This window comes from Larus michahellis, chromosome 1 (genome assembly GCF_964199755.1).
Source record: "Larus michahellis chromosome 1, bLarMic1.1, whole genome shotgun sequence".
Taxonomy (NCBI): domain Eukaryota; kingdom Metazoa; phylum Chordata; class Aves; order Charadriiformes; family Laridae; genus Larus; species Larus michahellis.
The window spans coordinates 62,645,105-62,657,482 of NC_133896.1; the positions used below are offsets into that span (position 1 = coordinate 62,645,105).

General features: G+C 38.7%; 1 protein-coding gene across 5 annotated transcripts in view; it reads left to right on the plus strand.

Moving 5' to 3' along the window:
* KIAA1549 (KIAA1549 ortholog) overlaps positions 1-12,378 on the plus strand; it is a 152,142-nt gene that overhangs the window by 89,556 nt on the left and 50,208 nt on the right. For all 5 annotated transcript variants that reach the window (XR_012586362.1, XM_074582036.1, XM_074582058.1 and 2 more), the window contains exons 6-8: positions 337-520; positions 7,828-7,887; positions 10,355-10,500. Coding sequence is in view for 4 of the 5 variants with exons in the window: in XM_074582036.1 (XP_074438137.1) it covers positions 337-520; positions 7,828-7,887; positions 10,355-10,500 (390 nt within the window). In the remaining variant the exon portion in view is untranslated. The remainder of the gene's footprint in view (positions 1-336; positions 521-7,827; positions 7,888-10,354; positions 10,501-12,378) is intronic.

Genomic DNA, 12,378 nt, shown 5'->3' on the forward strand with positions numbered 1-12,378 from the left:
GTTTGGTATTTGGCTAAGATTTCTTTATTGGTACATTTATTTTGCTGACTATCTCTCTATGTGTTTTTTTCGTCATTTTCTAGACTGTAGCTTTCTGATCATTCTGCATTATTATTGACCTTAAAGGAGAACTCTTAGAAGAGGAATTCACATGTAACTTTATCTCTTCCGAGACTCAGCAGGCTGAAACAACCTGGAATAGATGTTCCTCTGTTTTGATGTGAACTGTTCTCCCCCCTCTTCATATTAAGGGGAAGAAAAAAAAGACTGTCATGGAAGGAATGGAAATGGCAGTGATTTGATTTTGCTGACTATCCTTCAATCTTGTCTTTTCAGATACTGAATATAACTCTGAGTAGGCATGGGGGAGCGTTTCGGCAAGGCCCCGTGAGCATTGTTTTTGCTGTCCGAGGTAGATACGGTTTTCTAAATGGGTCTGAAGTCAGTGAGCAGCTAAGAAACTTGTCTGTGGTGGAATTCAGCTTCTACCTGGGCTTTCCTGTGCAGCAAATTGCTGAACGTGAGTACTTGCTGTTTGCCAAGACTACAAAATACCTTCCTTAGTATTTTTTCCTTAAGGTAATTTTGTGCATAAGTGATAATGCAGTTTCAAGTACCTAACGTGTATCATGACTTCCATACCGCTCTCTGCTCACATATTGTGTATCAGTGTTACAGAAACTCGGTGCTTTTGTCATCATCCTTTCCTTCTGCACTGGGCCGGTTGTGCTTAACCTGGCTTCATTAGTCCATTGGTCTTAGTCAGGATTAAAAAAAAATTAAATCACTTCCATCAGTATTGCTGTGAAGTGTGCTCCAAGGTGTGCATCTGCGGATATGTCTACAGTGGCCTTGGCTGCTTCTCAGCTGGGTTTACTACCTTGGACTTCATGTTGCACTTAACTGCGGCTCTGACTTCTAGAAAGTCTGGGACATTGGCAACATAAGCTTATATTTGCCCATATAATCTGTCTGGGCTATCAGCAGCAGTATTTTTTTGAGTAGTCTATTACCTTTTAAGGTATTATCTTTTAAGCATATGTCTTGCTTCCTATGTACAACTTGCAGCGCAAGTCACTTTTTCCAGACCATGTCCACTTAAATTAATGGGAACTGCCTGCACAGCAGAGTTTGCTTGACACTTGGACTTGACAACTTATGTTTGGTTAGATTTTTCAGATGACCTCAGTCTCACAAATAAGCCACATTTCTAAACTCAACACTTATCCTTGTACACAAATGGATTGTTCATGACAAATGTCTCATGAACATAAGCAAGATCACGAGAGAACAGTACTTGCCTTTCCTGATGGCAGGTGTTACTGTTAACCCAGTCTGTTAATTCCCAGTTTCTCCTATGTCACTGTGCTTTCCCATGCAGTTTGTTTAATTATCAGAGTTATTTTTGTGAGGTATATAGGTGTGTAGCACCTGACATCGTGATTCTCTCTATACAGTTGAATGTTTAATGGAAAATCAGGCCTAATGGCAGCTGCTGTTCAGCATGCAGCTGTACAGTAGTATGTCAACAAAGATATTATAGGAGAGTGTTTGTCAACAGAAGAAGTTGTTCTCTGTAGCACCTTTAAATCTATATAAGATGACTGCACTTTCCCAATGACTAGAAGTAGTGTAAATGTACTAATTTTTTTGAAACTTTTTTTTTCATTTTTCATCATTTTGAATCCTCTGCTCCCATAATTGATTAAAAAATGTAGCAGATTGTTGTCTAATTTCCTTTAAACATTTCTGCTCTCATGGTCTCATACAGACTGTACCCGTGCAGTGGTAGCTGCATTTAATTGAGCCAGGACCAAAAGCCTTGAGAATCCTTGTCCGTAGATGAATGTCATTTCTTCTGTTCCTTGGGAGATCACAGAATTTCTCAGATTGCAGGCTGTGGTCTTTATCTCTCACTGAATTCAAATTAAATGTTGCTCTTGCCTTGATTGCTTGAAAGACATTTGTCTTTACCCTGCATTGGCTCTTTTTCACCTTCGCCTTAAGTTTTATTACTTTGGGTCTCTTGGGTATTATTTTCAGTGTCATGGGGGTTTTGTTTTTTTCCTGTGATGTACACACATTGGGTCCTGCAGTTTTTACTTTTGTCCACATATTCTGGAGTGATATTTCTAGTGAATTTGCAGGTTGCCCCTTGCTGAGAATCCATCTTCTGGATTGTCCAATGGAGCTACAGTGCAATTAAATGATAACAGAATTTCTGCCAAGGCTGATGTATCTTAAAAGACAGGCTGGGCATAGGGGAAAAACATTCCTATTAAACATGCATGTACACCGTTGTCCGTGTTTTCCTTTCCTGATGGTACTTAGGAAATTTGAAGGCAATTTCTTTAGTGCTCATAGCAGGAGCTCTCCCTGTGTTATCTGCATGCTTATAGTGCCAGTGGAGCTCTGTGGTAGCTCACATGTTAATGAGAAAGCCATGCAAAGTAGAATGAGTGAAGAGGTCAGGCAGTGCCTTTAGAAAAAGGTCCCATTCGTATTTCTCCTCCTTTCTTGACAACTCTGAGGATTTGCAATGAAGTGATGTAGATGTTGGCTGTTATGACCTGGCAAATCTTGCCTCTGTTAGTACAGTGGCATGTCCAAGCCTGTGGGTGAGTTATTTCTATAACTTTCTGAAGCTTCAGGAAGTGTTTGTTTATTCCTGCTGGCAATTTTAAACAAGTATGCCGTGAGCGTGGTAATTTCATTCCTGCAAATTCCGCCACAAGCCTCCAGACTCTTTAAACACAAAATTCTTCTTCCCTCAAATCCACCAAATCTCCCAAACAATACCGAACCTCAAATCCTCAAGCAGACCCTTAGTGTAGGAAGGCAGAGTTACTCATCAGTGGTGACTAAATCCATCATGATACACACTTTATTCCCACATTCGCCTGTGCGGAGCTCTTGAAATACGCTGTTTCTTTGGTGCACATCCCCAGTAGCAGGGACCATGACAGCTGAATAAGCTATGTAGTGTATACATACCTTATTGCTTGTAGCCTTGCCTTCAATGACCCCACCTAACTGATGCCATAGCCAATTGAATGAATGTTGCCAACAGAGGATAGCACTTGCCTTGGAGATCTTAGCCAGAGGGTGGTGGTGGTGGTGGTGTCTCTTTGTTTGTTTGATAGAGAAATGTTGAAGATGACCATCAGATTTGTCTAGAATGCAGTTTCAAAATATTTAATGTTGTATTAAAGTAAATAAAATAAAATACATGTAATAAATTGATATAAATATAAAATAAATATATTAAATTTCAACTTAGTAAATCAGAATTTTTAGGAACTATAAGATCTTCCCAAAGTTCACAGTGTAGAAAACATGAGGATGTGGTACGTATGGTGCCCTAACTCAAGGGGCATCTTGTCAGCATTTGAATTTCTTGTTGCTAGAGGAACCTGTATTTACTGTTTTGAGCCCGCTTCAGGACAACTCATTTTGATTTGAACTTGTCTAGTCTGGTCTCAATAGTGCGTCGGTAGTCACTGTTTTGGAACACCAGATATGGTGTGATTTGGTAAGTCAGCAAAGTGGGAACAGAGTTTCTCAGCTTCTTAGAGCTATGGGTCTGTCTGTCAGCAAGCGCAACAATGAATGTAGCTCATATGCTTTTATAAGCGAGGCAACCACATTCAGTTATTTTTAACCATTTCTGCATTTTTTTGTATTGTTGCTGTGACTGTATTTTAAGCCAAGGGATTTTAGGTCTTCAGAGCCAGAAATCATGTCCAAAGGCAAAGCAGCATTGGGCAGATCCTTCTTGAGACATCTTATTCAGCAGTCTGTTGGGGATGACCAACAGCCAGATCCTCAAAGCTACTTTGGCAGGAAGATGCGTAAATGGTTTTGTTCTCTAGACCCTGAACTCTCTGTTTTCATTCTGTCCCTTGGTCTGTAGAGGAGTCGTAGCAGGGAAGGTGTTGTACGGGTCTTCCTTAGATAGGTTGCTGCTTTGCTCTGCGCAAATTGATATGCAACCCTCTACTTTTCAATGAGAATTTTGGGGGGATTTTTGGATATTTATGTATTTACATATAAACAATTTACGTATGTTATTGTTTATATGTAAATGTGAAATGTTCCTTGCCATACTGTTCTATGCCATTTATACCTTAGTTGTCAGGCTTGGTAACAGTTAATACTCTCCGTGGTGACTCCCCCCACCCCGAGGGCTCTGTATATTATTTTGTAGGTTTTATAGTCTGCATCTGAAGAAAAAGAACTGATTTGTAGGTGAGCTGAGCTGTCAGGGGGTACACGTTGATTCATACTAAGGAAAAGCTACTTGTGTAATATCACTGTGTCTCAGCATTGTTACATGAAGTGAGACCTTGTCTTTGATACCCCGAATATAAGCCTTGTTTGAAGGAATGTGTTTGCTCCCTGATGCTTGTTCACTTCACATTGCCTTTCACACATAGTCCTTTCACTGGTTTTTGGGTGTTGTTTTTTTTTTTTTCACATAAGTAATATGTACTGTTTATACTTTTAACTGTGTGGGTTGTGCCTGTGCAGCACATCATTAACAACAGGACTTTTTTGTCAGCTTTTTTCCACTCATTTAGAGTCAGCCTCAGTAGTGAAAATTGTTATTTTGACAGAATGGCCTGTTCTGTGCAAGAATAGAGATGTTGGAGTGGCCAAGCCTGGAAACTTCCAGATTTTTTTCTTTCCCCCACAGACTTCTAGGTGACTTCAGCAACATGCTTATATTCAAATATTCAGTTTGTACCTTCCTGCATTGTTTGTACCTTGCATCTTACATTTTAGGTTGTAAACTGGTTAGGTGGTTATGAACTACATGTCAGCAGAAAGAAAAACCAAGTCTAGTCGTGGTTTTTGGGGGCTAGTTCATTAAAAACAATAGGAAAGAATCTCTTTATGGCTGTAAGATTTCTCTCAGGACAGGCAAAGGCTAGCTGTGGACTATTATGAGGAATATTGGCCTTCATTAATTTATTCCGAATAAAGCTTTTTGGTTTTATTATGACTTAAAATAGAGTTGCCTTGGGACTTGCCATTTTTTCAGTACTATAAGCAGCACTTTGATGGGTGGCATCTATTTCAGGTATCTTGGAGATATTGCAAGGGCAATAGGATAATATAAAATTGTATGACACAGTCTGAAGACTGCAGAAACATTTAGCAATTTTTTTCTGGGTGGACTTTGGATCAGGCTTTGCACAGATACACTGTGTTACTATTGTGTGCACCCCGATATTTGTATGGAATCTTATTTTTCAGCTGATACCTTCTCATTCCAAATGTTGCATTCTTTCCATGCTTTCTGTTACTGTTCCTCTATTTATCACAAGTAAGAAGGATCAATATAGTACCAGTTGTATCTCGCATGGTCCCACACATCTCTATATAAGAGGAGCAGAGAGGTCCTTGTTGGAGAATCTAGCGAATGCCACGCTGCCCAAGTGGTGTGCTTCCAGACAGCTCTCAAGAGGTTTCTGGGTGACTAGGTGACCCTTTGCCTTTTCAGTCAGCATTGAATTGATGCTGTTATGCTGTATGGCGCTTCAGGGATGCGTGTTAGAATCTTCTAATGATGCTAGCATCTACTTCATTAATGCATCTATAGTCATTAGCAGACCAGCCACAATCTAACTAATAATTGCATTTTGTCTATCCAGCTTCCTCCTCAGAATAACAATCAGTCCGTGCTGGTTTTAATCGTTAGTCCCAGGGCGCATTAGGAATCTTGCAAATATGATCTTGCTGCAGCGCTGAGACTCCAGCTGAGCTCAGGATCTGGTCACATGTGTGTTGGTGAGACACTTGAGTGACCTATGGAATAGGAATTGGAGCCTGGATTTTCTGACTTCTGAGCATGGTCTCAGTTGCAGAAGTGTCCATCATTTCATGCATTCTTCGTCAAGTTTTAGAACCCAGCCTTAGTTGCCAATGATCACGGCACATCTTCCTTTGCAATTTCAAGATTTTCTGCTCAAGTTGTTTTATTTTTAAATTTCATTAATTCTGTGAAAAGTTTAAGTGAATAGTCATCCAGCAATTTGCATGAATTAAATCATTTTCAAGCACTAATTAGAAAAAGTGTGAAGAGCACATTAAGTATTGAGGCAAAACACGATTTTGGTTTAAAAGAAGAAAAAACTCTGAACTGCTAGCAGTTCAGTTTTATGGTCATTGGAAGGTTTTTGATTTTCTTATCTTGGTCTTTCCATGCTTTGGAAAAACAACAGTTGTGGTTTAGTTTATGCTTTTTTGTTCAGGTTGTATTTCTAATTTGAAATAAACAATTGCATGACCAGAGTAAATAGAATTCCAATCTAAAAGCTACAATCAGAAGAATCATGTAGCAGGATGCCAAAATTAAATGTGTTTATTTAAATGGACTGTGAGGTGCTTTTTGTATGTTTGAAATTTTTGGAAATTAGATGCATTCTGGTCAGCGTATAGAGGGCTGTTCAGAATAAAGGACCATATTTTGATGTGCTTCTGAATAGTAAGTCACAAAGTACCTCCCACATGGTTCTCTTGAAGCTAGTAGTGCTATTATTGAAATAAAGGTGGATTAACAAAATTTTCATTTTTTTCCATGGGACTAGTTATAAACCTATGAAAGTAAAAGGTACAATGTAACTATAATTCTTTTGCTCTTGCTTTAACAAAAAATTCATAGGTTTTTTTAAGAGGCAGAAGAATCAGTTATTAGCTACATTGACAGAGGTCAGCTACTCTATAAATTATTGCATAATTAAATTATAAAAATGGTAATTTTCTGTTTCTCTGAAACATGTAATAGTGGCAAGCTGTTCTACAACTGAAGACAGGACATCTTTCCTCTTAATTCACCTAGCATGGACCAGGTCATTTAATTGTTATGTGCTGCAGTCTTTCTATTCATGAAATGGTTTAAAAAGTCACCTTTGTATAATGCTTAGCAAACTGCATCTGGATTAAATATTTTGAGAAAGTTAAGACCATTCCTTTTTCTTATTGCCATAGTGAAGCATAAGACTTCCTGTGAGGAAACTGTTGTCCCAGCCCCCATCTTCACTTCTTTCCCAACATCTCTTTACTGCACTCCAGTGGAAACCTTGGGAAAAATCTTATCCCTATTGAAGTCAGTGGAAATAGACTTTATTTACTTCACTGGGGCAAGGATTTCACTCTGGAGCAGAGCCTTTTTGTAAGATCTGAGAAATTAGGAAGGCTTGGAGCCACGGAGCCAAATGCAAAAGCCATAAGATTTGTCCACAGCAATACTTGCACATGAATTTATTTGTGATTTTTGTAAAAAAAAAAAAAAAAAAAACCCAAAAAACATTATCAATGTGGTGTTTTTTAAATGCTTTCCCCTGCACAAGTCTGGAACACAAATCAGATATATTTCGTTTTCGGCCTTACATTTACTGTTTTCATGTAGTTACTGCCTCAAAGAAGGTCTTATTTTCATTCTGAGACATTCATGAGTTGCCTCATTGCCCTTTGAGCAAAAGTATGATCTGGCAGCTAGCTCAGTAAGAGTCACAATTCAGACAGGGAGCTTTTACTTTCAAGTTTCTAGGAGCAATGACCTCAGTACAGCAGCTTGAAATCTTTCAGGTAATAAATCTGACTGCTTCAGTTAGCTTCGTTTTGTTCAGAGACGAACTGGGAAATGTATGTTTGGAGCACTTTCCTTGCTGTTGTGTCTGCATAGCCTCAGGAGTAGTAATACATCTGTGTAAATAAGATGCTTACTGACAGTATAAATTATGAAGTGGCTTCTTTTTTTGTGTATGTTGTTGAGAATACTGTTCTTATGGATGTTTTTCCTCCATTCTGTTTTTCCCTCAGCCTTTCATTATCCTAAGCTTAATGTGTCTCAGTTGATGAAATCTTCCTGGGTGAGAACAGGTACGTACAGTCTCTGTGAGTAAGTAAGAGTGCAACTATTTTTGTTATCAGGATAACTAGCCTATGTTAATACTGATAGCTTAAGGATGCTGCATTTTTATGAGGTAATAATGTGCCTGAGCTAAACAAATTCTAAAAGCAAAGGTCTAGTGACCTGGAATATCTGGGAGATGTAATTCCCGGGTCTAGAATGAACTACTGCAATTCCTTGATAATGCACACAAAGTAGTTTCTGGCTATAAAGCAGTTAATTCTTAGTGAGAATACTTACACTGTCAAGCATAAAGTGTCTACTCTGCATGCTGTCAATATACCACATTGATTTTTAGGTTTTTATTTTATTTTAAGTGAAAATTATTTTTTTTTTTGTGTGGCACTTTTCTAACAAAACATTTCAGGAATAAAGTAGAATGAAAATAGATACGAGCACATGATAGCGTTTCATCACATTTCATTGATCTCTTCTGATTCCTTCACAGCAGATCCCTCCCACCCAAATCTCCTGGTTGTTTTATTCTATAATTCACAATACGGTTGGGCTCTCACATTTACATGCTCAAAGGCAGTTCAGGTTGCCTGCGTGCTGTAGGTCCTACCTGCTTCTTTTAAGCAGAAAGCCTGAATGTGACCAGGCTATGTCTAGCAAACTCGCTGTTAGGGTGCAAATGCCCCACTGGATGCAATTCTGTCATCCCACAACTTTTCCACCTGTAGTTCACCAGTAGTATCGCCTTACTCTTTCTTCAGGTATCCTGTCTCCTCTCACCAGTGACCCGGTTTACTTTTAAGCAGGAAACCAAGTTGCAACTTAATATCTGAAGCCCACGCAGTTTGTTTTGGAAAAGAAAAAATTAATTTCAGGCCCATGTTCAGTAATGTGAGAGAAGCTACATGTGTATCCCACATCTGATGTCATCCTTCCTTAGACATTTGTGCTCGCTTTTTTGGTCAAACCCCCACCCTGTCTTGCTCAACCTTAGAATTGCTTTGTCCGTTGTTGCTGGAAGTTCCTTTAGATCCTGCAGTAAGAAGAGGGTTCTTCCAGCTCAGAAATCCTGTCCCTGTGGGTTTTTCCAAACTTCCTGACTGTAAGATTTTGAAAGCCAATTACAGCACCTTTTTTGCTGTAGAGGAATTTTTTGTAATCCCAGTTCTTGCAGGCAGCCTGGGAAGAGCTAGTAGACTTTGGCTGGGTCAGTCCTTTCAGTCTGTATATTGTATTGTAAAGGTAATGACTCATGATGTAGGAAAATGATAGAATTTATGCACGTAAAGATGAGGTTTTAAATATTAGATTGCCCAGATATATGTGCATGTATCCCAATAGTCATAATATGTTGGGATATGCAGTGTTCTCTGTCGCCGTCCCTCTCAGTTGTAGAATACAGTTCATGCTTTTAAGCCTAATTCATTGATACTGAAATTCAATACACAGGCAAGAACCATCTTCTACTTGCTGTATATGATAGCCTTAGGCCACTGTTTATTTATTTTGCTATTTAATTGAGATACTTAGTCTGTGATTGAATTTAGAAAGCAGATGCTGTCGATCTCTGTGAGAAATCATGAAAATGAACTTGTTCTGACATCTGCAGTGAAAATTTTTAAATTGAAAAAGTGAGTTTAATATTTTGTTTTAAAAATTAAGAAAATTAAAATTATACTTAATTGATTTAATCTAAGTGGATGGCTTTTTATTAAGGACCATTTTTTTTATTAGGTCATTTGAATGACTATTGCTCCCTCACTCCACTTTGCTTTTACTGGATGCCATCTTATTAGTAAAAGTCCACACTGTTTTCATGTTTCCTATGTGTTGTTCCTCAGGGATTCCTCTCAGCATTAGCTGCCCCAGTGACCTGGAGTACCTGGGGTAGGGAAGTGAAGAGGGCAGGACTACTAACCAGGTTTTTTTGTGCTATGATTGCCATACTTGTTAATTTTGTCTTATCTAGGGAAGATATGCTTGGAATACACAGCTTTATTTATTTGCTGCTGGTCTATTTTTTTCCCCTTGATTCTGAACCCTTGCCCTGTGCATCTTCACCTCTGTGTGACTTGTGAACACAACATTTAGACTGAAAGTAGTTGCAGCAGACAACTTAGAGTGAATTTTCTCTTTCATTTGTTTTTAAATAATTCATTGGATGTTCATAAGTTTGTTTTTTTAGAATTGAAAGAGTTTCTTCAGTATCCTGGATGTGTCTAGACTGGTTGAGATTTAAAAAATACCCTCTGTCCTAATTTTTTTTTATTTATTTCTTTTAACCTTTTCCCACCTTGTCCTCCTTTCCAACGTGTAACCTCTGTCTGCACTGTGCAGTATTCCCACATGAATACAGCTGCCCTTGAATTGTCCGTGAGATGTCACAGGGTGACTCAAAGCTTGTAATTGAAGTTGCAAAGAAGAAACTGAAAAGTTTTACTAATTCATTTGTGTTCTTGGGTTACTTTCTCTGCAATGTAGTTCTCTTGGGTGTCGTCGACCAGCGAATTCAGGAGGAAGTGTTTCAGGCTGAGATGGAGCGGAAACTAGCTCACCTGTTAAACGAGGCGTTGGTCAGAGGTCGGATATGGAGACGAGCCAGTTTTGCAGGCAGCAACGTTGTGCAGGTATTAAGAGCTCAAAGTCAGAGGAAGAAATAAAGGGTAATAGATTATTGAATAAGTTAATACTGTCTAGGTTTTGAGTTGAGAAAGGGAACTCAAAAGCATATATCACGTTTAGCTAGTTGATGATGCTTATGTTGTGCAGCTGCAATATGGTTCTTTTGGTTACCTTGTTGTCTGTTAAGCTAAACGTAACGAATGGAAACAACTGAGTATTTTATGTGGCTACTAAAAAATTCTGATGATTTCTTAAAAACTGTATTGAAAATTATTTTACCAACATCCTATTTTAAAAACTTGCTATCTTGTCTGACTTACATGAGATGCCTAGCAAAAGGAGCCAGGTTGCTCATCTGAGTCAAAAATGTGCTCTGCTGGAACAGCTACTTCACCGCTCTCTGTAGTGTTTTGGTGGTGGTGCAGAAATATGAAATAGAATCACATGCAGCTTGACGCAGCCATAGAGTAGTATATTCTGCCCCTTAACTGCCTATTTGTTACAGTACTCCTGGTTAAAGGAATGGCTTTCAAGTAAGAATGATTAATCGTGTCAAATCTTGCACACATGGCAGCTTCTGCTATCTGGATTTCAGTGCTGCTTTATAGTTTTGTCAGGTGGAACTATTCATGTAATGTCCAGGAAGACTTGGATATTTAATTTTAATTTTTAAATTCTCACGTGTTCTTTCTAGTCAATTCAACAAACTGAAAGCCAAAATACGCTTTAATGGCCCATCTTCTTAAAAATTACTTTTCCCAGCTAATTCATCGACAGTTGGTTTACTTCACAGATGCCCTTCTAGTAGTTCAGACCTATTATCTTTATTTAATTTAATCCTAGAGTGTTTGCAACCACTTACATTTCCAGATGTTGGGGTTTTCTTACTTTTGTTTTCCTGTCTCAGAAACATCTGTTCCAGTAATAGAGATTTTATTTTATTTTTGTTTTGTGTAGCTTTGAATTGCTGTAAATAGATGTATGCTTCAGATCTTCTATTCCCAACACTTCTTACTGCACTTTGTTCTTTATGCCTCAGTCCTCCTTTTGCATATAAATTAAATAAATATTCCTTATGTTGCTAGTAATGATACCACAGCCTATAGAATGTGTACATGTAGATTACATTTTTACTGTTTTATTGTAATAAAGCTCAGGTAGTTTATTTTTGCATGCAAAAAATTACAAGCAGGTCCTTTCTAGCTAAAGAATAGTATTTCGGGAAGTGTAAGTACAGTGTTTTTCTTGTGACTTCCTATTACGTATTGGGATATAAGATGGTCTGCAGCTTATGTTCCAAACAGCAGCGCTGCTCATTTATGCCACTTAATTAGTGCAAAGAGTCTGCAAACTGCTGTCTTTGGGCAGTGGAGGATTCTCTTAGTTACAGTCCAATACACCATACCATCCCGTGTAACACAGGGCTTCTCCAGGTGCTCACAGTCCACGCTATTAGGTAGGATTAGGCCTGTAATAAAGGAGATGTGGAAGAAAGAAGGCTGAAGGAGATACCTTGCTGCTAGGTGTCTGTGATAGGTGTCCTGCTATCCTGCACGAGAATGGTAGGTGCCATCAGGTACTATAACTTCATGGAAGCTTGCTGTGGCGGGACGTTCAGGTGTGTGGTAGGTGAGAGAGCCTTAGAGCCTATTGTGTGCAGCTGGAGTGATGCGCCTGGTAGTGGGCTTCTGAGTAGAGAACGATTTCTTTCAAGGATGCTCCCCATCAGTTGAGGATCTGGTCCATAGTCATTTGCAATAAACCTTTTAGTTTTACTGCTGCTAATTCTATTCCTCATAGCCAAGTTTATAAGCTGTGTTTGAAGTGTGTTGTATATATGCATCTATTTGTGTCTTCAGGGAGAGCTATTAATGTTCTTTGTG